The 26,053-nt window shown below is 39.4% G+C and overlaps 2 protein-coding genes across 3 annotated transcripts; one reads left to right on the forward strand and one right to left on the reverse strand.

Moving 5' to 3' along the window:
- The first annotated feature begins 237 nt into the window (after positions 1-237).
- On the forward strand, positions 238-7,660 carry perm1a (PPARGC1 and ESRR induced regulator, muscle 1a). Its single transcript, XM_079359474.1, has 4 exons — positions 238-843; positions 1,775-5,478; positions 7,198-7,314; positions 7,491-7,660. Exons 2-4 carry the CDS (start codon positions 1,800-1,802, stop codon positions 7,604-7,606), a joined length of 3,912 nt encoding a protein of 1,303 aa, XP_079215600.1. The 5' UTR covers positions 238-843; positions 1,775-1,799; the 3' UTR covers positions 7,607-7,660.
- A 1,141-nt stretch (positions 7,661-8,801) lies between these two features.
- plekhn1 (pleckstrin homology domain containing, family N member 1) lies at positions 8,802-21,641 on the reverse strand. Of its 2 annotated transcripts, none has more exons than XM_079359482.1 (16): positions 21,351-21,641; positions 19,575-19,665; positions 19,281-19,442; positions 18,334-18,414; positions 17,825-17,915; positions 15,774-15,907; positions 15,057-15,197; positions 13,803-13,883; positions 13,607-13,682; positions 13,187-13,332; positions 12,737-12,889; positions 12,007-12,249; positions 11,404-11,559; positions 10,849-11,088; positions 10,571-10,631; positions 8,802-9,632 (listed from the first exon to the last, which is right to left on the reverse strand). In XM_079359482.1, exons 1-16 carry the CDS (start codon positions 21,422-21,424, stop codon positions 9,448-9,450), a joined length of 2,115 nt encoding a protein of 704 aa, XP_079215608.1. In that variant the 5' UTR covers positions 21,425-21,641; the 3' UTR covers positions 8,802-9,447. The 2 variants fall into 2 exon arrangements, with proteins under 2 accessions (XP_079215608.1, XP_079215607.1); XM_079359481.1 differs by having other exon boundaries at positions 10,849-11,091.
- Positions 21,642-26,053: the final 4,412 nt, after the last annotated feature.

The following is a 26,053-nucleotide window of genomic DNA, read 5'->3' on the forward strand; positions in this document are numbered from 1 at the left end:
AACTGTCTGCGTATATGATTCAGCACCAAAAAAGCTCAAATTAAAAAAAAGAAGTAATTGTGAGCAAACCTTTGACTGGAGCACGGCTTGAACTGTTCAAAAGATCATTACCCACACATATGGAAAGTCATCAATCCATCATGACAGTATGACATTTAAAAAAAGGAAAACTTAACGTTTGTTTTTTCAAAAAATAAATTAACATAATTTTTTTGTATGTATCTTCTTCATTCAGGTTTAGATTAGTAATGTCGCTCCATTATGATTCGCCCATCCTTTTGACCCTTCTGCGCTGTTTGGAAATATGTAATGGAAAAGATTTAGATCCACTGTCACCTCAGGTCATCAGACCAGAGAGGAATCAGCTGACCGACAAACCTAACATACTTTTGAGGGCCTGACTGGTGTCGGAACCAACGACCGCTGCCAGGGACGCTGTCTGCTGGGTTTTCATCTCTTTCTCTTTTTTTTCTATCAAAATGAGGGTGCAGTAATAGAGAATGAACCAAAACAGGTCTAAATAAACATAAATATCACCTTAATCTTTGCAATGGTGACTAATGTATCATGTACATGTTTAAAGTAATATATTTACAACCTCTGTGTAACCAGCAGTTTGTGCGTGGAGAGTCTATATAAAGATCTGAAACTTTATGCCTCTGTTGGGGAACGCTGCTCGAAGAACCTTGTGTGTACTACGTGATCAGGAGAACCTCTCTATATTTATCAAACCATGGGACACGTTTAATGCGTGTGCTAAAGAACGCCCACCGAAGGACACATCATGGTGCTGCAAGACTATCTAGTTCTTCATATCCTGTAGAACAGGATCACAGCTGACAGGTAAGAAAAAAAATCCATGAATTTAGTAATCAGTACAGATGCTTACTACTATACTTACAAGATTAATACGTAATGTTGTCCATTTTAAACACCCACATTTAACTGATCTATTAATTATTATTTTAGATTTCCATTTTTTTGCCCTTAAGATATACAGTATAGTAATTACAGTATACCTAACATTGTTTTTTTGCCACTTGTATTAATAGATTTCAACTACATAGCAAAGTTTCCTTTTATTGTATTAATATATTTTACATGACTGACATTGTGTTGCAGAATTTTGCAGGATCACAGTTAAGCATGGCATTTTTTTTAATTGCATGAATGACTTTGAGTCTTTGGTTTAGTCATCTTGTGACAGTTTGTTTTCCATGCTCAAAATGTGTTTTTCTGTTATCAAGAAAATGTTTGATTTCATTATATTTAAAGGCTGAATATGCAAAATTTTACACAAATACTTTATAGCAGAGAGTAAATCCTCTGAAAATAACTCTGAGTCAAGACTGTCTACAATGAGTGTAACACCCGAGTACTGCTGTCTGTGAGGTTGTCTGAGCTGTATCTACATTAGCATGGAAAGGACAGCCAGCTGCTCATTGCCTTTTGTTTAAAAGTTGCTTAATTGATGGACTAGAGAAAAGAAGAACAACATACTGTGCTCACTTCACTTCTTATTTGAATCTCATGTAAGCGTTTATTTCATGAACATTTACATGCATGTGAAGCTACAAGCAAACTAACTAGCGCTACCATTAGCCTCCTAGCACAACAATGGAGCTTGAGTTGTTTTGTTTTCATGCTGGTGCTCAAGGGCAAAATCTACTTTATCAAAAAGTCACATATTCTTCCTTTAAACCACATAAATTGAAAGAAAATACATTTCCAAGTAATCACTCTGAAATGTTGTCCTTCTGATTGGTTTTTGCAGGTTGTAATATGCCCTCTCTGTTCAAATGGAAGACGTTGAGTACAGTGTGGAGATCTGTGACCGTGATTGGGAATGCTTCTTTGCGGAGTGCGAGGAGTGTAACCTGCTTCCTCCCTCAATAGCCGGTGTGGATGACTCGGGGATGAGTGATATTGACGATACACGGGCCATTCTCGCAAAAACAGTTCAGAAAGTCAACCTTAAAGCAAGCTTGTCAGTTCCGGACCGCCTGATGGACGGCCCTCCAGACTGTGAGGGCTCTCCTGTGGAGCATTATCTCAGCAAACACGGCATCAGTGGTATGGAGAGCATCCTATCGGGCAGTGAGGAGGATTTACACCTGCAGTCAGTCAATATATTCTTTGAAGGGCTGAAAAATGGTACAGAAGCAGAAACAAGCCATTCACAGGTCAGTAGCAGTGCTTTGCCAAAAAACAGCCCAGAGTTAAAATCCTGCCCGGCCAGCAGTGAAACAGCAGTTGGCAAAGATATCATGGAGCCTGTCGACACTTTCAGCAAGTTCATGAAAAAAATTAAAAGAGAAAAAACTTTTTCTAATGATTCCCTTGAACCTGCAGCAAGTCACGTGCTGAAGACTAACAAATCAGCTCATCCTGAAACAAAGTTCTTCATCAGAGAAAAGGCTGGGGCAGCAACCATTGTAAGTGATACACAATGGAATCAGTCTCACGTTTCACAGGACAAGGTTGTCTGCTCTGAAACAGAAACTCAAAGCGACGAAGTTTTAAAGGTGGAAATGTGCACAACTCCGAGTGACTTTAAGCTGGAACAGTTGTTACCAAAACAGTTAAATCCCAGTAAAAAATGCAGCACTGATTTGTGGAGTAATGTTACTGATGTTAAATGGAATGACGGCCAAAACCCAAATGTTTTACAATCAGACGCAACAAGAACGAGCCAAGGATCCTCTCCATCTGCCGCTTTCAAAAGAAAGCGAAGAAAGAAGAGGCGACTCAGTGTTGAGACAGAGGAGCGTGTGCATGGATTTGAGAAGCAGGTGCCAGTCAAGCAGAGTGACTCAGAGGAAGAGCATTGTTTATGGAGAGGAGGAATAGGTCTCTGTCCATCAAATAATTTTCCTTTTCAATCACCAAAAACTCTTCCTATTCCCTCTTTAATGTCATATTCAGCCACCAGCAATCTCCCTGTTAACATACCTTCAAATGATCCGTCTCATAAAATTCTTCCATGTCCCTGTCACTATCAAAATTTACAAGCCGGACACATAGGCTCGACAGAAAGTAATGCAACTAATGGTAGGTCAGTAACACTACTGAGTCTAACTAACAACAGTGGTAATTTGGCAACAAACTTTAAAAACTGCTGTAAATTAAATGTTGAAGAATCAGCATTGCTAATGAAGTGTCCAGGGTTGCCAGTTTCATCAACGGCTGTTGTAGCTGGTGCATCTGCACATGCAGGAAGTCTCTGGACGTCTGATAAAATGAATCATCCTTTCACTTTTTGTGAAAATGAACACAATTCTGAATCGTGTACAGCAGAGGTCAATTCAATAACAAATAGTATTTTACCAAGCACCGAAGCAAATGATCCCACTGTGGATGTTAGCCAAAATGACACACTATCTGTTGCTAAGTCAGTCCTGGCTCAAGAGGCTGGAAATTCTGGCAGAAACAAGCACACACTGTGTGAAAGAGAGTCCCAACAACAGCTGGAAATTGACTGTAACGACACAGACCAATATAACACTTCTCTGGGAAAGACTCAGTTACTTCTGTCTGCAATTTCCACAAGCAGCTCTGACGCTGACGGCACAAAGCCAATAAAAACTAGTACCTTTCCATTCATCGAGAAGGTTTCCAGTCAGTGTTCAAAATTAATATTGGATAGCAGCAATACCTCGCCGGATAAAAGCTTTCTGTCTGAATGTCCCCCAGATCATGATGTTAATACGAAGCAAATAGAATCACCCTCTGTGCTTTCTGTAGTTTCCAAATTAAATGTTTCATCAGAAAAAGAAATAACAGGTGATTTCGCAACACCACTAAGACTGGCTACACATAGTGGGAATCCTGTACTATCTGATGAAATTAATCAAACGGGCAAAACTAATGGAGAAACCCCACTGTCTGCGTCTGAAAACTTAGTGTCGTCCTGTGGTACTCAAGACATAGAATGGGTTTTTCCTGACTCACATGAAAATTTAACAGACATGTCAGTGAGTTCTTGTTTATCTGTGAGTCAAAATGAGTCCGAAGAAAGAACAAAATCCCTTTTACCGGCGAAACATGCAGTAGGAGATGGAAACTGTACACCAATAAGTCAGTCTGTAGCAGAAGTCACAATGCACTCAATTAGTGATTTAGTGGTTGAAACAGAAGATGCTTTCACTGCATCTATAGCAGAATGTGAGCCTGAAAAGGCACCTGATGCAAAAAATTCAGTATTTGCCATGTCTTCTTTTTGGAAGGAGATGGAGAAACTGACAATCAATGATATTTTAGGTTTGCGAAGCAAAGCTGCACAGTCCAGCTCCCTCCCACCGTTACAGGAAATTGAGGAGACTGACATGCTGGCAATGACAGACTCTGGCTTTTTTAATCAACTGGATGAGTCTAAGGCTGAGAAAAACAACGAGGACAGTCATGCTGATCCTGACAATGTAGGTCCAGGTTCTGGTTTGACAGACAATTCTTCCTCTTCAAAAACAGTGATGTGGGAAAAAAAACCTGCCAGCTTTAATCTAGCTGCTGATGTTTATCCTAAGAATATAATGTTGACATCTGTTAGTGACATTCCTGAAACTGTCCCCCCTGGAAGTGCTCAAACGTGCATCAAAAAGATTTCTAAAAATGTAAGTGTCCATAATCTACCTGCTCTGGAATCTAAATATTACAGCTACACATGGAAAGGCCAAACACAAACATCAGACACAGGTGAGTTAGGTAAAGTTAAACATTTCAGTGATGGACACATGCCTACTAAAGACAATGACTGTTTGGCTCCATCGTCTGCAGAAAGTTACAGAATCTCTCTCACAGATATATTCCAGTACCTCTTTGGTGGAAAGCAAACGATTCCCACCCAGTCTGCCACAGATACCATAACCTCCCGCTACACTTATGGAAACTCTGTCCCAGAAACGTACGATCAATTCTTCTCAGAGTTTGATACAGAAAGCTTCTTCTACCCTCTTATGACAGCAAAAGATCAGTCCAAAGACAAGCAAGTACCCATCTTCTCCTGCTCTCGCTCAGTTAACAGAAATCTCCAGTATCCTGAGGCATATGAACACTTCTTTGCTTCCTCTTCTTCTGATGATTCTTCCGATGATGAAGACAATTGCGGTCCTGTAAGGGTGGTGACCAGGTTTAGTCGAAAATCAAGTGCATCTCGGATCTCTACCGACATATATGACAATTTCTTCACAGATAGAGACCTCCAACAAAATTTCTTTTGGAAGAATACGCTCTCCTTCAGAAACATTAGTTTTGCAGGATCTACAGTCCAAAAGCAGGCAATCTCAAATCCTCTTTCTCCTGCAACTCTGAGACAAAGTGGAATATTACCTGGAAGGACAGCTCACCGAATAAATACCATGGGAAATCAAGATGTGATGTTTTCTGATCCCCTTCTCTATCACCTGGAGGAGAGAATCTCCAGACAACTATCTCAACAGTCTTTAAGATATGAGGACTTTCAGATGGCTGTTTCAAATCCAAGTAAGTCCAAACAAATTTCACACGAGAAACACATTGATTATCGTTTGACTAAAGTATTAGGTTTTAAATAATGCATTGTGGATTGTCTAGTGGTGTTTAAAAACAGACTCGCTTATATTGCAATATTATAATATATATTACAATGGTTAAATAAACTTTGGCACCATCACTAAAAATAGAGATCACAAGCTTTGGATCACCTTTGACCTCAAAATGTTTAAACGGGTCTGGACCACTTCTATATATCCAAGTCAAAAGCAAAATGTTCACAACTGTATAAGTAAAAAGAAGTTGTATAAATGTAAGGTCTTTTTTTAGCTCCAGCTGCAGCTCAAAAAGTTATAAAAGTAAAACAAGCTGATGCAATTCTGTAAACCTTGCTGCCAAATTAAAGTGTTTGCATTGTATTGATGATGTTGACAGTAAGCATACACCGTTCTGAGCTCAATTTAACTCTTTTTTTCTTTTCTTTTTTTTAAGATTTATTTTTGGGCATTTTTAGCCTTTATTATAGAGGGAGGACAGTGTATAAGGCCGGAAACTAGGGAGAGAGAGTGGGGATGGACATGCGGGAGGGGAGCCATAGGTCTGACGCGAGCCTGGGCCACCCGCGCGAGGACTGTAGCCTTGATACATGGGGGGCGCGCACACTGCCACTGCACCACCAGTGCCCCCATTAATTAAATTAAACTCTTAAGCATAGTAAATAATGCTATTAAAAAAAGATGACCATTCTTAGGAAAGTATCCAGCAATAACCAGCATGGATATATCTCAACGTGCAATAATGAAAAACAAACCTTTTAGATTCAAACCTATCTATTTTATGTAAATGCAACTTTTTGTATTTATTTATTTATTTTTGGACTTTTCATGCCTTTTATTTCGAGAGTGGATAATGTCAGAAATCCGGGGGGAAAGAGGGGAAGAAGCCCAAGGTTGCATTTTAACCGGGCTACCTGCTTTAGCGTCTGCACATGGGGCACGAGCACTAACCATGAAGTTACCCACGCTGCCTGTTAATGCTACTTTTAAAAATATTGTGTATTAATAACCTATTCAACCTTCTTCAGTTACGTGGATTCCTCACATGTGGACAGTGGTAATATAGGCTCAGTCAGCTGTTACAGTCATGACTGGGACAGACTCTCTTACCTCAGCTGTCACAGGACACTGACTGTGCTTCTGGCACGCAGAGGTGAAAGCCAAGAGGAACGGTTGTACGTGATAACTTGACTACACTCAATGAGCGTCCCTTATAATCTCACAGCACTTAAACTAACTAAAGGTTTGGTTGTGCAGGGAAATGAAAATATCTCAACTTGAGGACGCTTTGTGTATGAATGATACCCTGCTTAATTAAAGCTTAATTAAGCTTTAGTAAAGATACTCACAAGTGACTTAAGTGTTTAGCAGATGATTATTATTATTATTAAAGATAATTACAGTTAAGTCAGCTGGAGTCACAATGTCAGTAGCATGATGAAGCCTTGTTTGGCATGATCGTTATCTGTTCAGCCGCTGGGATTTGAAAGGGTCACAGTGTGACACAACAGGATGTCCCAACATATTAATGTGGTCTCTGCTCAGCTGTCACTGTGTTAGTGCCAACTAGAATACCCTTGACCTTTCATCACACTCCTCTGTGGAGGGCTTTGTCATTTTTGATCAAACACTTTACTATATGTTTTTTAATATCACTTTCTCAATTTCTTTAAAGGGTTGGATGCCTCCCTCCTGCCTATCAGACATTCAGACATGTGTTTACTCTGTATAGCATTTGCTTCCTGGGTGCTAAAGACTACAAATCCACAAGTTGGAGATGCCTGGAAGGCTGGTATGTATGTCGAATAGCAAAAGTATTCTGGGGCTGTAAAATGTGTCTCCCATTAAATATTGAGGTAAAATTGGAAATAAATCAATATCAAGAAAATCTGTTATTAATATGATTCAACAAACTCTGGGTTGGGTTTCAAAGTATGGGGAATGACGTAAGGACATTTTTTTCCACAGTCCTGTTGGCGAATGTAAGCGCCCTGTCTGCCATTCGATACCTGCGTAAATACATCAGGATGGAGGCGGCATCCAGTGAGAAGAAATTGCATTACAATTCTCCATCTGGTTTATGACGTATCTGCCTTCCACTACGCCATGCTATTGATTAAACAATATCATGTCTCTTATTTGTTTTCCTTTTATCTCAGTTGAATTGGTGTAAAATGGAAGGTTTGTTTTGACACTTAAAAAAATATTGGGCTGATATTTAAACCTCAAATGAATGAGCCCCTTTATATGAAGATGAATGCTTACGTTACGTGTGTATATATGGTTTTAGTATGTACTTAAGAAAGAAAGCGGAAGGTTGAGCCAGAGATGTACAGAGTTCAGTTTGTAGATGAGAATGTGATTTATGGCTTGAAAAGCTTCTTTTTAATGACCTTACATTTATTTTGGAGATTCTTTGATCCTTAGCGATTACTTTGCAACAATAATTGCACAAAAGGTGAGATGATACTTATTGAAATGTATTTCAATGTTGGCTATCTAACAAAAAAGCCTTGTAACATAATTTATTAGGAGGGGACTATATTCTCTGCCAGTATCAGTTTTATATTGTATGAAGAGCATGTGATATTGGTGATAATGTTAATGACAGTTCCATATTTTTTTTTATATGGTTTGCTCTGTGAGCTGTTGTCTTTCAGTTTTACTGTAGTAAACAACACCATTTGGATGCTGTGTTTCTTGTTTTTCCATGAGCAACTCAGAGCTGAACATGATGCTTTACAAACACTAGATGGCAACATAAGCTCAGTGTAGAACCTGATGCATCACAACAGTTGTGATTAAGTTGTTTATATACATCTTATGTTTGTTTAAAAGATGTGTTTCATTATGATATTGAGAACACCATTAGTTTATGTAGCATCAATTTAAATTCCCTTCTTACTCAACTTCACTCCTTAGCGTCTGACGTTTAAGAAACATATTTCTCTCCAGTAGATGGCAAAGTTAAGCTATAACATAATAGGTGCCCTGCTGTAGATCACAGCTCATGAAGCTATGCTATGTTTTAACATCAAAAACAAATAATTACGTTTGCTGGAATTTCTTTTTCCATATGATCTTCTACATCATATAGTTATATGTTCTTCATTTAAAGAACTTCAAAGAACAACAATGAAATTACTTGTAACATAAGATTTAGACCTTAATTTCCTATTTTTTACCTGGCCATTTGATAACATCGAACATTGACCAATATTGATTAGTACCATTTCAGAATGATCATTAGAATAACACAAAACAAAGAACCTTTTCAAATATTTTTTAAATGTTTAATTTCCAAATATAAATAAAACACATCAAACAAAACAAAAAGGAAGCCACACTGTGATATATTAATATTATCAACATGTAAAGCAGTCAGTTTAAGCCACATCCATTTGCCTGATAATGTTGCATTGGAAAAAAAAATAATTTACAGTATTTACAAAAATATACAAATCCTGAAGGAATGCTTTTATAACTGTAACACAAACAGAATACAATATTTATAAAGTTAACAAAACATGTTAGAAAATACTTTAACTATAAAATAACTGAGGTTTTTGCACTTATTATGAAACCTTTAGTGCAAATATACAATATGTTGAAAAAATAACTTTATGCACAGTATGTTCACTCTTCTCTTTTCTCTTGAATGCTACTTTAAAGACAGTCAAAGCCTAGTCTATTTTTTCTTTCATCATATTGAATTTTAAATTAGCAATAGCCTGTTCCTCTTAATTCCAGCACCTTCATTCGTTTGCTTGACCTCCAAACATGTAAGAGTGCAGTTCATGGGATTTGTTGTTCATACTGTACGCAGCCGGAGAAACACAGACTGTGTGAGAGGGCTTTTATTACCCATCTGATAGGGATCAGTTGTTTGCACACGTCCAGACGAGTGCCGGCCTTTTGTTTTGCTTTATGACCATCTCTGCTGGGTTGTCATGGCACCATGGCCCATGGCCCCAAATTCTAATCCTGTCCAGTGTGTTGAAATTCCAGACGTTGGCTGGATCATTCCAGTATCATGGTCGTACTCCCAAATGTTGTCATAGTCCATTTCCTGGTCATCTGGTTCTGTGGGTTCAAGGTACGAGTGGTGATCTATAGAAGCGATAGAAGATTCCCAGGCTTTTAGTCTCAAACAATGAAGGACAAACCTCACCCCAACTGAATAAACTTGGCACAGTCCCAATTACTTGTGATGAGAATGGCCAACATAAAAATGTTACTGTAAAACTGGAAGTGTAACATACCACTACAACAACACCTTTAAGTGTTTCATGTTCTCTTACAGAAACACGCATGACATCATTGAATCACAGCATGTTTTATTTTTACAAATCAAAATGAAATCAATCTTCCACTTAAGTTTGATTTTGTTCTTTCATTTGTAATAAAAGAGCTTGCAAATTTGTGTGACCATTACCAGCTGTGTGCTGTCAATCAAAGTACAGGAGTAAATCCTGCCTGTGAAACAGTATTGTCTAACAATGGGCTTTCCCCACATGAGACTTCTGCACAAATGGCCTTCAGATCTGCAAAAGGCATTGACTCTACACTGTCAATTCTGCCAAAGCCTTGAGCGGCTGACAGACCCAAGAGTTCAATCAATGCAGTGTTTGATTTGAGGTATAATGGAGTGTGAGTTATGTTATGCCTCCTTGGTGATATTTATAAAGGTGGCAGACACTGTTGACTTCCGTAACTCACACTTGTGAGGAAGTATAATGTGGTAAGGTAACAGCTGCTGTTTAAAAGTATGCTCATTGTTGCTCCATTAAATCATACACTTTAGTTAGCCATGCCTTCTTTTGTTTAATATAAACATATTTTGTTAGGTCCAGCAACATAGTGATTTTATATATATATATATATATATATATATATATATATAAAACTTTTGTCTGTTTAAAATATAGGGTTACACAATTATTGTGTTGTGGCCAACTGTTGGATCTCTGCACAAAGGCAAAGTATAAATAAACAGACAAAGGTTTCTTTATGGATATGGCTTCAGATAATATGTCTTAAATTCTTACCTGGTGAGTAACCGTAGGGTTTCTGACAGTTGTTCCTCACAGAGCTTGACGGGACGACAATCTATCAACAGATGTGAAAACAAGTGAAAGTTACTTCCTGTGATCTCTTATAACAAACATCCTTATGTAACCTAAAACATCTGTTTCATCTGCAGCACCTGTTCAAATATCACCTGCAGATCAAGTACATACACAGGACTCTGCTACCATACGGTGCACCGGTGTTGCACTTTGAGCGTAGGAGTGCTCTGAGAGACGAGTATTTCTGTGTTTCTCACCTGCTCTTGCACTTGGCCGGGCACAGGCAGCAGTTTTAGCCTTGACACGGCCTCTGCTCTCTGCTCCACTTGTCTTTGAGGACTCTCTGTGTCCAGGCCCAGAGCTTCACCCTGGGAATTGATCAGGACCAGACTTCTCCTGCTCCGTCTGCCAATGGGAGGTGTGCTTAGCTGGAAGGGGGAGGACATGAGCTGCGAGCCAGGGAGGGGGTGATGCTGTAGGGGCTTTTGCCAGCTTTGCTGCTAAAGAACAAGGAAACAGTCAGTGTAGTGCAACTATAAGCATCAACAACAGTAGTTTGTATACTTCGTATAATATTATGGTTGTTATTGAGGATATTTGGTTAGAAAAAAAGTGAAAATGTAATTCATTCCTTTTGGAAAAAAAACAACTCTTTCAATGCAAAACTCATTCTTAAGCCCTCCAATGAATAAAGTTAAATTTTTTGTATTTTTTTCACTCGACATGTGCTGCTATCTGTATCCTGCATGACAGCAGACAGGCTGCGTTGGTGTAAATTGAACTTATGGTTCCAGTATCGCTGACCCACTTACCACTGGCCTGGCTTCATCCAGGGAGTAGATTTCAGGGCTGCAGGGCTCGTCGTATAGGGGTGACAAGGGTTGTCGGGGAGCACACATGTCTGAGTGGCGCTGGTGTGCGTTATGGGAGTAGTTCAGGGATGTCTGAGGGGTGCTCCAGCTGTTGGACTTTAAAAAAAAAAAAAAAGGATCTAGGAGTTAGTTTTAAATCACCAAATAATACAAGGATGACTGTCTGCTGTCTGTTTTATGGAGGCCATCGGTTAAGCTTCACTTAAGGATCAGGTTACAAAGGAGAGGTTTTGGACTACGCTGTGCTGCGTGAGAACAATCTGGTGTCTCAAAATCCACATTCAGCTGTTAGTGTTGTGTAAAGAAATTGCCCCTTAGTAATTGATACAACCTCACAATTAATTCCATGAACCATTAACAAGATTGATCTGTCAACCTTAGTTCTGCTCAGTTGCAGTCATTCACCCATTTGTTGACACTAATGTATAAGATTGCCCCTCTCAGCTGACCCCCAGTGTATCTATTTTAGTCACTGCACACATGACATGTAAAATAAGTTCAGGAGTATATAAGGATATTAAATTTGACGGCAGACTGAATTACCTTGACCAGCGGGGTTTTTTCCAGCCTCTGTGGGCTGGCATGGTGCAGTGCAGAGTAGGGTGTGCTGTAGACCTGAGACGGTGACGAACTCTCAGCAGGCTGGAGGTAGGAGCTGCGCTGGGGGGAGGAGTAGCGCAGTGACATCGGCCGGAGGTCGCGCTCGGGCCTGGTGTGGGAAGACACGCTGTTGGTTCTGCTGCCAAGGCGGGCGGTCTCAGTTGAGGAGGGACGACTGGAGGTGTACTGTAGGGACGACAAACGCACACAGGACAAAAGTCAGACAAAAGCTGTGTAAACTAAGACCTATAAGAACAAAGATTATATCTGTTCCCCTTCTCTACAGAGTATGTTTTCTTTTTTCTTCTCATACTCTCTTTTAACCCTGAATGTGATAGAAACAATCTATAAATTTAATTGGGTTGGTTAGGTCAAAAACAGATAACATGACATCTGGGCACTGAGCCTTCTTTAACCCTCGCTAATTGGATGAGACGTTGGCCTGCATAGTTCCCCGCTGCAAGAGTTTAACTTCAAGTTACTCTACTGGCATTTTAAAGCAAAGTTTTCACTGCTGAATCAGCAAATATCTCAAGTGCTTATTTCCCTTCATGCAAATGTTATTTTTTACATTTCATTTGGTGTACTCTTTGCGATTGCATTAAAAAACCCTGAGTTTTAGTTTATAAGCTCAAGCAAAATGATCTTCAGACGTAGCACGGAGCAGACTTACACAGAGGGGTTCAGTGTATCCTGGGGACAGAGGGTTGTCTTCATGAATGGGTAACTGTATGTTGTGGGACCCATAACCGCTTGTTGACTGGCTGAACTTAAAGGACCCGGCTCTTCCCTGGCTGTTTCCACTCCACCTATCAAACTGTGGAGCCTAGAGAGTAAAGAAAAAAAGTATGATTTAAAATATTTGACTACAGGAAAATGAGCCCAGCAATTCAGATTTTGTCATTTTCAAACTTTGATTGGATCATTATTCCAACATGTTTAAAAAGAGGAAGAGCTTTGTTCTTTTCTTTATTACTCTCCCTCATAACTAAACTCATACAGCATGCAGGTTCAAAAAACCAGGTGGAGATATCATGCCAGACAGTTGGATCATCGACAGCTGTGGATTGTGTGATTGGTGTGATTGTTTTTGGCTTGTGAAAGGAAGGAAGGCAGGTCTCACCTCTCTGTGCGTCGGGGTGTAGATGATGTCATACACAGGGGGCGGGGGGCTGAGAACGGGCACGTCAGCAGATTTGAAATGCTCGATCCAGTCGCAAAACTCAGCCCTATCCAGACACGACACCACTATGGGGTTGATCAGCTTTCCTGGGAAGAGAGGGGGGGGGGGACAAAGCTTGTCATTTGGTTCAGTCGCTTACTGGAATGTGCAACAGTCAGATTGTCATTCACTGGAGATAAAACCAGCTCATTCATGGAGGGTTACACTCTGTGACGTTAGCGGATTCATGTATGCATGTATTAGTCCAAATAGAATTAAAACATGCGTAAGAATGTAGACTCATTACAATCCCTTTAACATATCTTTTTAAATGCCTGTCGGCTAAGAGATGACAGCAGAGCAGTGATTCAGTGAATTTACCTTCAATCATAAAGGTGTTGGGTTTGACATCTTGGCAGGGCGTGGTCACAGTAATCATGTTCAGAGGAAGTTTTCCCTGTAATCATAATGCCTTTTTATCAAAAGTGCATGACACATACACTGGAAATAATAATGTACCCTCACATCTCAGGATATGATTGAGCGTAAGTGTAAAAGTTTAGAGGGTCATTGTTACCTTATAGAAGAGTCCATTGTTCTCTTCTGATAGGATGATCAGCGTTGATGGGTACATTACCAGGAGCCTATCACTTTGTTCCTGTGGAAACAAGATTATATCTGTTATTTATTTATTTAATTGTTGTTTCATTTCTGTAACAGTGCTTAAACATTCTTATCCAATTGCAGAATAATACTATGATTAATAGGTAATACCACTCTAATGTCACTTATTTAAGCCTCCCCAAATTCATTGAGGTTCGTAATTTTGAAAGTTGTTGAGATACAAAAATAGAGCACAAAAAACAATATTTGGCATCATTGTCTTTCTCTCACTTTGTTAAGTCCTCTGCAAAAGGAAAAGCTCACTTTATTTGTGATTGTCACTTCTCATAGTTTGGATACTATACAATAATACACTGCATCATGTATGTTTTTCTTAAATTGAGAAACATGCCCTGATAACTGATGAAAATTCCTTTCAAGAAAAGACGGACAGAGCAACCTTTAGACCTTGTCAAACATTGAAAAACACCAGTGTTATTCTTGAATTCTCTGCTGAGAGACAACGTTTGAATCCCAGTAGGATCTTCAGTGAAACCAGTTAGCGGGGAATTTAAAGGTGCGGCAGACGGTGAGTTTATGTTTCCTTGCGCTCTCAGAGGGTGTGTATGAACAGACAGCTGACATTCCAGCTGTGAGGTGAGTCGAGTCACTGCATGAGCCGGGCAAGTGCCTCTCACACACCCAGGCCTTAAATCTCACACACTTCAATAGCACTACCGCTATTTCCCACAGAGAATTAAATAGTAGGATCCATACAAGCTGTGTCATGACTAATTTTTTATTGACTGCCATGCAAGGCTTTGTCAGCCTTATTTATTTGTGGTCAAGTCTGATTTGGTTTTCAAGCAGTCATAGATTTTCATCAGTTTATGCAGGTGTTGTGTCACACCTTAAAATGAAAACAGAGATAACAGAGTTGCATTTGTTGGACAGCTACAACTTGCTAAAAGATTAACTCTAACCTCTCTCACTAATTACATGTTGTTGAAGTGATGTGTGTGTTAAAATTAAGTGAGTCACCTGGATTAAGAGATGGTGATGACCAGCTTTTGTACATCATGGGAAAAATTCCCAGAGTTGGAAAACGTACAGTATATTTCACAATTTTACAGTCTGCTGCACTGTATATTTCCATAAATAGAAAGGAGCAGAGACAGGTCAGTGATTCAGCATTGATAAGCAGCTGTTGTGTCATGAGATGTCATACCTGACAAGGCAGATGCTGCAGTCGGACTTTGGTGACGTAGGTGATGGTGCCCAGGCTGTCCCGCTGTGAGCCCTCCCACTCGTAGATGTGCTCTCTGTTGACAGAGTTCCTCAGCTCCTCTCTTCCCTCGGGAGCTTCTTTCTGGTTTAAGAAGGTACACAGGTGAGGATCCTCAGTAAAGTCAACTTAAACGCGGCTCCTCCCATAAGCTAATTTGAACATGTTTGTTTTTCTCTGTGCATTTTTAAGGCTCCAAAGCTAACACTCTTAAAAGATTCATCAGTTCAGTTTTCTTTTGTTATCGCCTTCTACTTGTGTGTCCTCATTGAGGCTCATGTGTTTCATTAGCCATTTCCCCACCTGTGGGTGCAGACTCGGCACATTAACCCATTGCAGATGTAAGGGGTACTTTGATGTAGGCTGTGATGCAGTGAGGGCCGCTCCTTAGTATCCAGGCCTCAGGGAGAGCCTGCAATGACCTACTTGACTCATCAAATCTCCACACGCACACCCTTGTATTATCAGAAGTGGTTAAACCATTTTATGGCTAATACACCAGGTGGATTAAAAATGACCACACTAAAATGTGTTTGAATTTGAAAAAAAAGGATGTTAATCCTAGTTGCAGTACAGGTACCAGTTTTATACAGCCTTGTATAAAATAAAATAAGCCCCTTTTGTGTGAAGAGGCTTCAAAACAACGTTTTTTAAACTTACTTTAACCCTGGTGTAGTTTTCAGGTGCAATCGCAGTGCCTCCATTGGCCTCAATGTTCTCCTTGAGAAGGCCAAACCATAGATCCATTTCTTCTTGGCTGGCGCAGTACACGATGATGGGGTTAAGGCTGACACCTGGAGAGTCCAAAAGTCATTACATGAAAATGGGAGCATTATCAGGGCTTCTTTTTAGAGCCTGTTTTTGTTTAGAGAGCTTGCCTGCTACAGTGGTGGTCAATGATTTATGATGTTCACAATTTAAGTAGCTGTTGAGACCACGTTGTACAATAAGTACAATAAATGCTTACACATGATAAAAGCTGTAAATCACATGTAAAGACCTCCTGCGGAAGTTCCCACTGCTTCATTTGGCATTTAAGTCATCGTAAACTAACCCTCCCTCACACTGCTCACCTTGGAGGAATGAGCTGGAACTGGGATGAAAAGAGCTGGAATCTCCATTTCTATCAGTCCCACACATACCAGAGATAACCGGCAGAGATAGCCTTTTCATTCCAACCCCATGGCTTTGTACTGTAATTGTCGGTAACTTATTTACTGCTCTGTCAAAGATGCCAGATCTGAACTCAACTGCTGACTTTCTTTTTTATCAGACTTTTGAAGTGTAGACCTTGACCACAGCGCTCCCCTAAAAGGTTTTGTTTTTCTACAGCTCAAGAAGTCTTGAAGCTGGAGGCAAATAATGAGGCTTTCTCTCGTTCCAACTTTCAGTCAGTTAACGGGGATTTTAACTGCTTTTAAAAGTAGTTAACTATCATTATCTAACTTTCACAGCCACATTAATTCAAACCATGTGAAGGATTCCTGGAATTTGACGCACCGTCTCGTGCTGCGTTTGCTTCGTCACTCTCTAACTCTATAAGCACAATTTACGCTAAAGCTGATTCATGTTTTCTGCTCTTGACAGGAAGACAGATCCCAGGGAGGAAATCTTTATCCGTTATTTTACTTGACTCAGAATTCCTTCCTTCTAGCTGTACATGTTTCCTGCCAGTGATGCATCTGATAAAATAAATACAGGTTCAAGCTCAGCATTGAAATCCAATAACTCAAAATAACAAACTTGACCGGGTATATGGTGAAGTCAATATGAGAAAGCATTACCAAGTAGTGTCAATATTATGACAACAGAGATAAGATATTAGTTTTAATCAAGAAATATAAACACAGAAACCCTACACTCCTCTTGATGGTAAAAGGATTTGTCACACATTGGAGTATTTTTGCTTCATTTTGCATTCATCTTTGACTTTACTGTTTTTATTGTTTCCCAGGCGAGGACCAAATCCTAGTCAATCCAGCAGCTTATTTATACTTAATGGAAAAGAAATCAAGCTTCAAATATTTCCGGCCTCTCTGAGTTCAAAAGCTAAGTGGCATTTACACCAGACATTAACCTGAGTACATTTTGGAATTTGCAATAGATCATCCACAGTGACAAGGCTAAGAGCAGTAGCTGGGCTTTTCTGTGCGACAGCTGGGCTGACTGAAGTGCACCTGTTGTCTAACAAGCAGGGCCTTTAAGGCCGGTTTAGCCCCCTGACCAAGGGTGAAGGGGGCCCAGCTCTAGTTAGTCTTGGGGTTGAGTGGAGGTGAAGAGGGTCGCGCCACCTTTGAATCACTGGAATGTGAAAACACAAGAAATGCTCGTGCTTGAAAATAGCGTGTGAATTCGGTGTGGTTTTTCTGAAAGTGAGAAGCATTTTTCCTTTGATCCATAACTGATGAGGTAAACATTGCGTACCAGCATCAGCAGTAAACAAGAAAGACTAAGATAACAGATTAGAAGTATTCAATTAAAATGAATACAAACCAACAAACAACTCTCGCTGCACTTAAGTGAACTTCACTGGTTTATCTCCCTTTATTTTTTGACAACTCGCTGCTGTAGCTGCTGCCATTCTAAGTTGTCGATAAGCTAAATTTAACATTTAACAATTTAGCCAATAAATCTCAAAACATAAGATGACAACATTCCCCCTGCTCCTCGCAAACACCCATTTGCGTCCTCTCTGGTGAGGTCAGACTTACCGTTTATTTGAAAAGCGAATTCCTGGGGTTGGCTGTGGTTGCAGTTCTGTTGCAGGTTGCAGATGGTTATTTCCTTCAAAGGCAGAGTTCCCTGAACAGCAAAAATGAAAAAGTTAATCACAGTGGGCTGAAATCAGCCTCGGAAGTCAATGATGTTTTCATGTCTGTCTTTCATTTTTCGTCATCTATATTGTGACTAACACTGTACACAGGTGCTTCGCTGTCTGTCCTTGACTTGAGAGTTGAGCTCTCAGCAGACACCGTAAAATGATGACTAATGGCTGCTCACTCTTTATATGACAGGTGAAGAAGCATGATCTTCCTTTTTGTTTACCAACACACTGCTGGTTGATAAGTTACGCATGTCAAAAGGTGAAATTACATAATCTGAAATCCTTCCCCTCAGGCATATTAAATGAAGAAATATCCATCTGAGCTGCTAGCAGATTGTGAGACGCCCACTTTTTGAAGGAAGGATAGTGATTTTTGCCGATTGACATGAAACTCACCTGGTATGTCAATCCTGTTGTGTTGTTGGAGACAAAATGAAGGTGCGTCTGGAAAAGATCCAGGTAGCAATCATGTACATCCTGTAAGAATAATATATAAAGTTATGGTGATTTAGTATTGATCATTTTACACCTGACATCACAATTTAATACACTTTTTTTAAGAGAAGTAATCCGTAAATATTGTTGATGAAATTGGACTCTGCAGGCACATATTCACGTCTTTTGGGTATTGTTGTACTCTGACAAAGAAAGAATCTTATATGACAACCTAATGAGCATGACAAATGATTGATATTTCAAACCTTGCCAGGGGTTTTACTACTGTTTGTATATTTTAGAACATCAGGTTCTCATATCATCAGCTGATTCATGGCATAAATATATGAGATGTTTTGATTTAAAGGGTTTGATAAGTCTATAACTTATGTTATATTACAACATGTTCCTTTCCTGTCATGACGCCATTCCCTAAATCACCCTTTTGCTTTTGACAGGGCTGTTGTGACACAACTATTGCAAATTACTTTTAGGAGCCGTTGTGTCCTCTATCAGTTCCTGGGATCAGAGTAACTCTCTCTACCGTGAGGTTTTCTCTCTGAGATGTTTCGCAACCACAGCAGCAGCATGCATGTCCAAACACAGGCTGCGGTCTGCTTTGTGGAAAACTGATGGATTATTCAGAGGCAGCCACCACGTCAATGCCAGCAGTACGTTTCGGTGTGTTTGGTGGCCACGGAGCAACATCCTGTTACACTCCACAGTTTTCTTTTGTTTGTCTTGACACACACAGTTCACTGGGATGACTGGTGTGATGTGTCATTGTGGGCTTGGTCTTTGTTTAAGACCTCATTAACCACAACGTTGATTGTGCAGCATTCGCTTTGTTTTTCTTTTATTTTTGCTTTCCTGCTGTTACAACATGAAAGTCATCTTGTTCACCTCACCTGGCAGTGGAGGAAGCGGAAACGGACTTTGGAGCTGTGAATCATACGTCCGTAGTTCTTCACATTTATGCTGCTCTTCTTCCATCCGCTAGCTGGGTCGTAGGGAAATGGAGGGTCCCATTTTATGTTTTCTATTGATTGCAGATCTTTATGGGACATTTCCTGCAAACAGTCACAATGGACGTGAAATTAAGACATTACTTAAAGAAATCATAATTTGTATCTGTAAATGTGTTGGTATGTAGACAGTTGTCAAACTATTGCCATTTCCTTCATGCTGATGGAGTTTCTTACCTTTCGAGGGGTGACAGTACACAAGATATTGATGATGCTGTTGGACTTCTCCTGACCCTCTTGAGGATTCTTCTTGCGAAACAGTCGACTGCTGCCAGAGAGAAGAAAACCACATGTGACTACTCTCTCTATAATGTTTACCATATAACCTATGTTTGATGTTCAGTTGCCATCTGAAGAGTCAACAAAGAACATTTCCTATTTATGGACGTTTGCTGTTGTCTACTTTTAAATTTGACCCAAACATACAGCTTGTCTTTCCTATTTTGCATTTAGAATTTTTTTCTTATTTTTTTCCCCCCATAATAATGAAGTCCCAAACTGATCCTGAACTTCTGACAGAGTTCAATTTTTACAGCAAATTAATGATTTTGAACCATGATGTGTATCTTGTGTAAAATTGGCTGTTTCCTTTTGTCCTCCCTCCATCAATGCAAGCCATTTAACTGCGAGTAACAATCGAGCCTTGTGTTTCTGATAGTGAGGATATGCAAAGAAAAATCAGCTTTCAATGTACCTCTTTGTTTTGCGTGACCCTCATCTGTTACCATTAGTGCCACATCCATATGAGGAAGCCCCCTTGGTGCATGATAAGGCTCATGGACTGCTTTTACAATCTTCACTGGCAGTTTATCTGGTTATCTGTGCACATGTGTGCCAGTGTCCTTAGTGTGACAAGGCAGGCTTTTGTTTGCACGTTGGGAATCAAGGTCTGTCTAATCAGGAAGTCCATGCTCAACATCAATCATTGATAAGTGTTAAGCGAGGGATGCTATTCCTCTGTGATATTTTATTATATTTGATATTGTTTTAACAATGCATGCTGATGCAATTTGCAGTGGAAAGATGTAGGAGGAATGTTGATAATAGACTGGTAGTGGCTTTGCACACTTCACATTCTCTATGTCACTGCTGTGGCATTCACTCCTCTGCTGGGAATACCTGAGCCTGACCTGATTCACCATCACAAAAGAGGAGGTAGGAAACAAGAACAATAAATGTATTGTCCATGCTGAGTAATTGGCCCAACTACTGTAGAAAGGTGTACTGCTGCTGTGTACAAACGGGACCCGTGAAGTATTTTGACACCCAACTGTTTTCAAATAATAGAGGAAGAGAAACCCTCAAAAAAGCAGAGCTTCAAAACACAGTTGATAAAACCAGACTGGCACCGCTCTGGGGAGAAGAGCTGTGCAGAGGCTAATTAAAATCAGATGTGGTGCTTCAGCAGAGTGGGCCGGACTAAGAGTGGCATGCCCAGGCGTATATACACCTAAAGGATTCAAGAAAACCTAATTCAAAATAAAAGTGTTATCTCGTTGCATCAGCCAGTTTACATATTGATGTTGAAGCCCTCAGGTCAGATCACTACAAGCTCTGAACTTATAGATCAAGTTTTACAAACCTTATATATTAAGTGTAACTTCCTACATATATCCTACCATAATTTGTGATAATGATGCGGTCAGGTACAGATTTTGGAGGGAAAAAGACAGATGGCAGATCATCTTCACAGAGATGCAAAGAGGAGGCAAATGGTAACTGTGTCATTGACACCGTTGACCAGTCTGACACACTCAGGCCTGACTTTGAGAGACTATCCTGTTAAACCATATGATCCTTACCCTGGCCATACAAAATTCTCAACCTTGGTTACTCAAACCCTGAGAAATACCAATAATTCCTTCCAGCTGAAATGCAGAGTCTAAAATAACAAATGTCAGTCAAGGGTATGACATGTGTTCTGAGGAGAGGAAAGAGTAGGATTTTTCTTACCTGTTTCTGCGTATGAAGCTCTTGCTGGAGAATCTGAAGTTGTGCTGGGGGACACATGACATTCTGCTCCCCATGTTGGTGTGGTCTGAGGGGCTTTGTGCTGCTCTAAAGACAAACTGTTACTCCTTTTAGGTTTTGGGTGTAATCCAACAGAGCACTGTGCTCCCAGTTGAAGTCAGACTTGTACTGAGGGAGAAGTGGGCTGGGTGAAAGCTCTTAAGTCAGACCGGTGAGACTGTGTCTGCGTAAAAGGGGTGGAGTTTGAGGCTGCGTCACAGGCTATCTGTGGGTGTGTGTGTGAAATAACCAGTAGGACTCACACCTCCTGTGAGTTGCCTCTGTCTGTTAAATCAATCCCAACAACAAAGACTGGGGGTTGAGGGAGAAGTGTGTCGTTTCACACCTTCCAGGGACCAAATGGAGCTCATTGTTGGGTCACCACTGTAATGAGTGGTCACCAACACACTGGATGGTGTTTGTCAATCAAAGGGGGAGATGGGTCCACTGGCATGTACAGACATGAAAATGCAAACCTGAGATAGTCTATTTCTTATGAGCCCACATATGTCAAACAAAACAGTACCATTTAGACACGTACAGTATGTATCTATAAAGAGCTCTTCTACAATTGGCTCCTTTTTTGGTTTGGCTTTATGTTTGTAAAGATAGTTGTTCAAAATAGACAAAACATCACTTTGATTTTTGAAATTAGGAGTTAAATCATGAGGTTAATTGTTTCTTTCTTTCTTTTGCTTTATGTTCATGTATTTTCTTCAACTTGTCATCACTTAAAGTGTGTTCATCTGTCAGAAGCTTCCACAAGGAGGATGGTGTGAACTGGACTTTTGTGTATTCAAAGGCTCTCATTTTCATAAGCCAAGACGAGTATGCAAACGTCTCTTATTTGCATGTAAGGAGTATGTTCATTTATTGTTTAGACAGCTTTGAATGAACATTTATTTAAAATAACACAGTCAAACCCCAGTCATAAGTTAGCTCCTTTTCTCTGTATTGTCACCTTTTTTTTAAACCCTTTAATGTTTTGTTTTTCTTAGATTTTTGTATTTAACCTTTATTTAACCAGGTCTGTCCCGTTAAGAACCAATATTCCAAGAGAGACCTGGCCAAGGCAGGCAGCAGCAAAAACACAAAGTTACAGACAGAAGCAAAGGGAGACAAAGACATATTTAAAGGATGAACATAGGATATTACTTTATTGATCCCCAATGGGGAAATTCAGGCATTTCATACATTTCAATAGATTAAGCCAATATATCATAAGCCTTTTAGCAAATTAAGGTAATAAAATAATATTGTAACCCGTGTGATTCACAGTAACAATCAAAATGAAAGGGATGTTTTGGACAGTGACATGTGGTTTTATCAGTCAGACTGAAAAGTCAAACACTCATGATCATCTTGTGTTTGCTCAGAAATGAGGTCATTGTCTGTGGCAAGCTTCTTTACCTCAGACAGGCAATGAAACATGCGCAGCTTGTGTCAGGTAATGGCAACCTGTTCAGCAGGATTATACAAACAGTTGCACCTGAGGCAGCAACAGTCATCAGCTATCATCAACACCTTTAAGCTGCCTTGGTTCTCTAGTATTGTTCTCTGAAACCCTGTTTGATGGACCACTGGGCTCATAACGATCATTCAATCAATGATGACTGGTGATTGTCCTTCAAGTGGTTATCATGTGATCAAGGAGAAAGTCTTTTCAATTCAATTCAATTCAAAAAACTTTATTTGTCCCCGGGGGGCAATTCAGGGCACACAGAGCAGCAAATAACGACAGTGCAACTATACAAAAACTAAGTCAAAATGAGGGTAAATAAAGTAGATTAACTCATTTGGTGATACATCCATTGTAATCACATGATTGGCAATGAGTAGGGTTTGTTCTTCAGAAATTAGTTGTTGGAAATGTGTTGGAAAAAATACTCCAAGTAAGAACATGTTGGATAAAAGCATGGACACCAAAACTTTAGATAGATAACTAGATAGATAGATAGATAGATAGATAGATAGATAGATAGATAGATAGATAGATACATAGATACTTTATTGATCACAAGATAAATTGTGACATTCTTTTATACAGCTAGAACAAATAAAAGGAACATTTATAACTTGAGGATCATCATGGGAAATCAGGTAGATGAACTTGACAACACATGCAGCCAGCATGGTGACTCACCTCTGTTTCCCACTATTACTAAAATTTAAAGGAAGTCAGTCAAAGGTATTTTTTTCCCCTGTGACATCAGTCCAGTTTCTGTTTGTTGTAGATGTGCATCATCCTGCCATTATCTGGATTACTATATTATCTGGTAGATGGATCTCTTTCCAAGTAGTTTCTTATTCGAGTAAACAAGGAAGACACAGGTACCCCTCCCCCAACACACATATACTCACAGACACAATGTAGAACTAAGCAACATACTACCTTTACTTTAACTGATGTTCTGGTTTATATGAAGATTGTTTGTGTATATTTGTTTTTTCTTATTGAAACCAGCCAGCCATCCCATCTGTTCAGAAAAGGAATCCTGAGGTACATGTCATTCTCTCAATGTGTGGCGGGTTGAACTCGGACTCTCCCTGAGAAGTCACCCGTTTGTGTTTATCTAGACTCAGTGGGTGAGAGCAGTGGTGCTAAAGTCACACCTCAGGCCATTAAAATGGAGTCTGGATATGAGGCCTCCAACATCAGGTGTCCAACAGAGAATCTGACGTGCCAGAGTTCTCACACAAGAGGTCAATAAAGGAATCTTAATTGGACCTGAGCCTTCCTTTGAAGACAAGATCAGTTAAAGTCAGATTAACTTTAGTTCTAAATTAAATTCAGTTCTGTTTTTGGTGAGTACTTGAAGTGCAGATGTTTAGAGTAAACTTGGGAAATGACCAAATATAGGAATAAAAAAACACATTTTTAGGTTCTAACTATTTAAATGATAATGCCATTATAATACATGTATTTATTAAGCAGTTCTCAAAACAAGAGTTCCAGGGGGACAGTAAATTACAATGGGTACAAAAAACATTAAATGACAGTTATATTAAAAGGTGAAAATAACCATAACAAAAAAAATATATATATATATATATGTATATATATATATATTATAATTGTAGCAAATTAGTTACTTGAAGTCCCTAAGATAAATAAAAGTCTTCTGTAATACTTTAAAAGAGGAAATTAACTATGAGATTCTTCAGGGTCTCTAATAGCCTGATCACTTTTAAGCTGTTTTCGAATATGCATCCCTAAGAACTCCTAAAAAATTCTTCTGACCTGGCTGTTCACATATGCACTTCATGGGCTATCCTCTCAGGTCCTCTCAGATGGGAGGGGTCATGGGGGGTCTTATCTGAGGCAAGACGTGATGGATTAAAAAACAACTCAGGAGAGAGAGATGAAACAACAGAGTTTGCTATATAATGCTATTAAGAAAATATTTGTCTTCATATTAACTCCACTTGTAATTCAACAGAATCACAACAATAACAATATCAGCAATAAACCAGTCCAAGCCATTCTGCGGATTGCAAAAATTATTTTAGATTAGTTCATTCAAATGTTTCTGTAGATCCTGTCAAATCCTATCTGATTAGTTTTTTTTATTATTTATTAGTTCAACTTGTATGACTGATGACAGGGCTAGATTGTTACACATGTTGGACAAGGTTAACGTTTTCTTTGGGACTCAATTGACATTAAGTATATAAAAAGCAACAATGTTGTAAACAACAGTGAGAAACTTCTGCAATAGCAGTCAAAGCTGCCTCGCTGACTTGGCTGGACATCAAAATTGAACATCTACCTCGGGTATTTGGGTGAATTGAGATAAACTGGTCTGATCTGACACCATTCATATTTTACAAAACAAAAGTAATAGATTACAATAAAGCACACCAAAAGAATTTAGGGAATTAGGGAATTATTAGAACAAGTCCCAGTAAGCAGTGAAACAAACATGAGGTCTCATTTTTGAGACACTCAGTTTTAAGGTTGTCAAATAAACCCACCAAAAAAGCATCAAGGATTGTGGTTTGTGCTGCTGGCCTGTAGTTATTAAACCATAGTTATTAAGATGTTGAACTTTACAATTAGTTATAGTTAACATTTTAACAAAACCACTCAACATCTGAAACTGTGTTTATAAGTTGTGTCTCTCCTCAACTAGAACACATATTTGCAGCCTTAAAATACATTTTTGTCATTGCAATTTAAGGTTTTTCAAATGTTTTTCTAAAAACTGTTAGTTTAACTTTATGGTTTGACTAATTTGACCATTTTAAAGCTCTGGGTATTTTTCATTGTGTATATCTGGCCTGTGTTTGTATGTGTACTGGGAGAGTGGGTGTTCATAGGTTTGAGTGTGAGCAGAAGCAGCCACAGGTGTGAATGCCATGAGACTGAGGTCAAGAAGGGTAAAGTGAGAGTGTTCAGCTGTCTGCTTAGATCACAGTGAAAGAAGAGTATGTTGGGAAGGTACCAGGCAACAGTGTATCGTGAGCCTAGCAACAAACGCACGTTAATGTTTGTTGTGTGTGTGTTTTTAATGAGAATTTAGCAGCTTCTCTGAAGAAGACAGAAACATTGAATTATACTACTCCATGTTTGCAGATGCAGAGAAAATAACTGATGCACTTAAGTTGTAGGATATGTTTTAGAGTTTGGCCCAACCAGTGTGTGC

Source organism: Symphodus melops (assembly GCF_947650265.1).
Source record: "Symphodus melops genome assembly, chromosome: 13".
NCBI lineage: Eukaryota > Metazoa > Chordata > Actinopteri > Labriformes > Labridae > Symphodus > Symphodus melops.

What these genes read in the sequence shown, in the direction of transcription:
- perm1a (XM_079359474.1), top strand. Translation starts at nt 1,800, where the DNA reads ATGGAAGACGTTGAGTACAGTGTGGAGATCTGTGACCGTGATTGGGAA. An exon ending in GATGGCTGTTTCAAATCCAA is followed by an intron (nt 5,479 to 7,197) that starts GTAAGTCCAAAC and finishes ATTTCTTTAAAG; the next exon opens with GGTTGGATGCCTCCCTCCTG. An exon ending in TGGAGATGCCTGGAAGGCTG is followed by an intron (nt 7,315 to 7,490) that starts GTATGTATGTCG and finishes TTTTTTCCACAG; the next exon opens with TCCTGTTGGCGAATGTAAGC.
- plekhn1 (XM_079359481.1), bottom strand. Translation starts at nt 21,424, where the DNA reads ATGGGGAGCAGAATGTCATGTGTCCCCCAGCACAACTTCAGATTCTCC. An exon ending in AAAACTACACCAGGGTTAAA is followed by an intron (nt 15,198 to 15,773) that starts GTAAGTTTAAAA and finishes TTCTTAAACCAG; the next exon opens with AAAGAAGCTCCCGAGGGAAG. An exon ending in AAAAAACCCCGCTGGTCAAG is followed by an intron (nt 11,560 to 12,006) that starts GTAATTCAGTCT and finishes TTTTTTTTAAAG; the next exon opens with TCCAACAGCTGGAGCACCCC.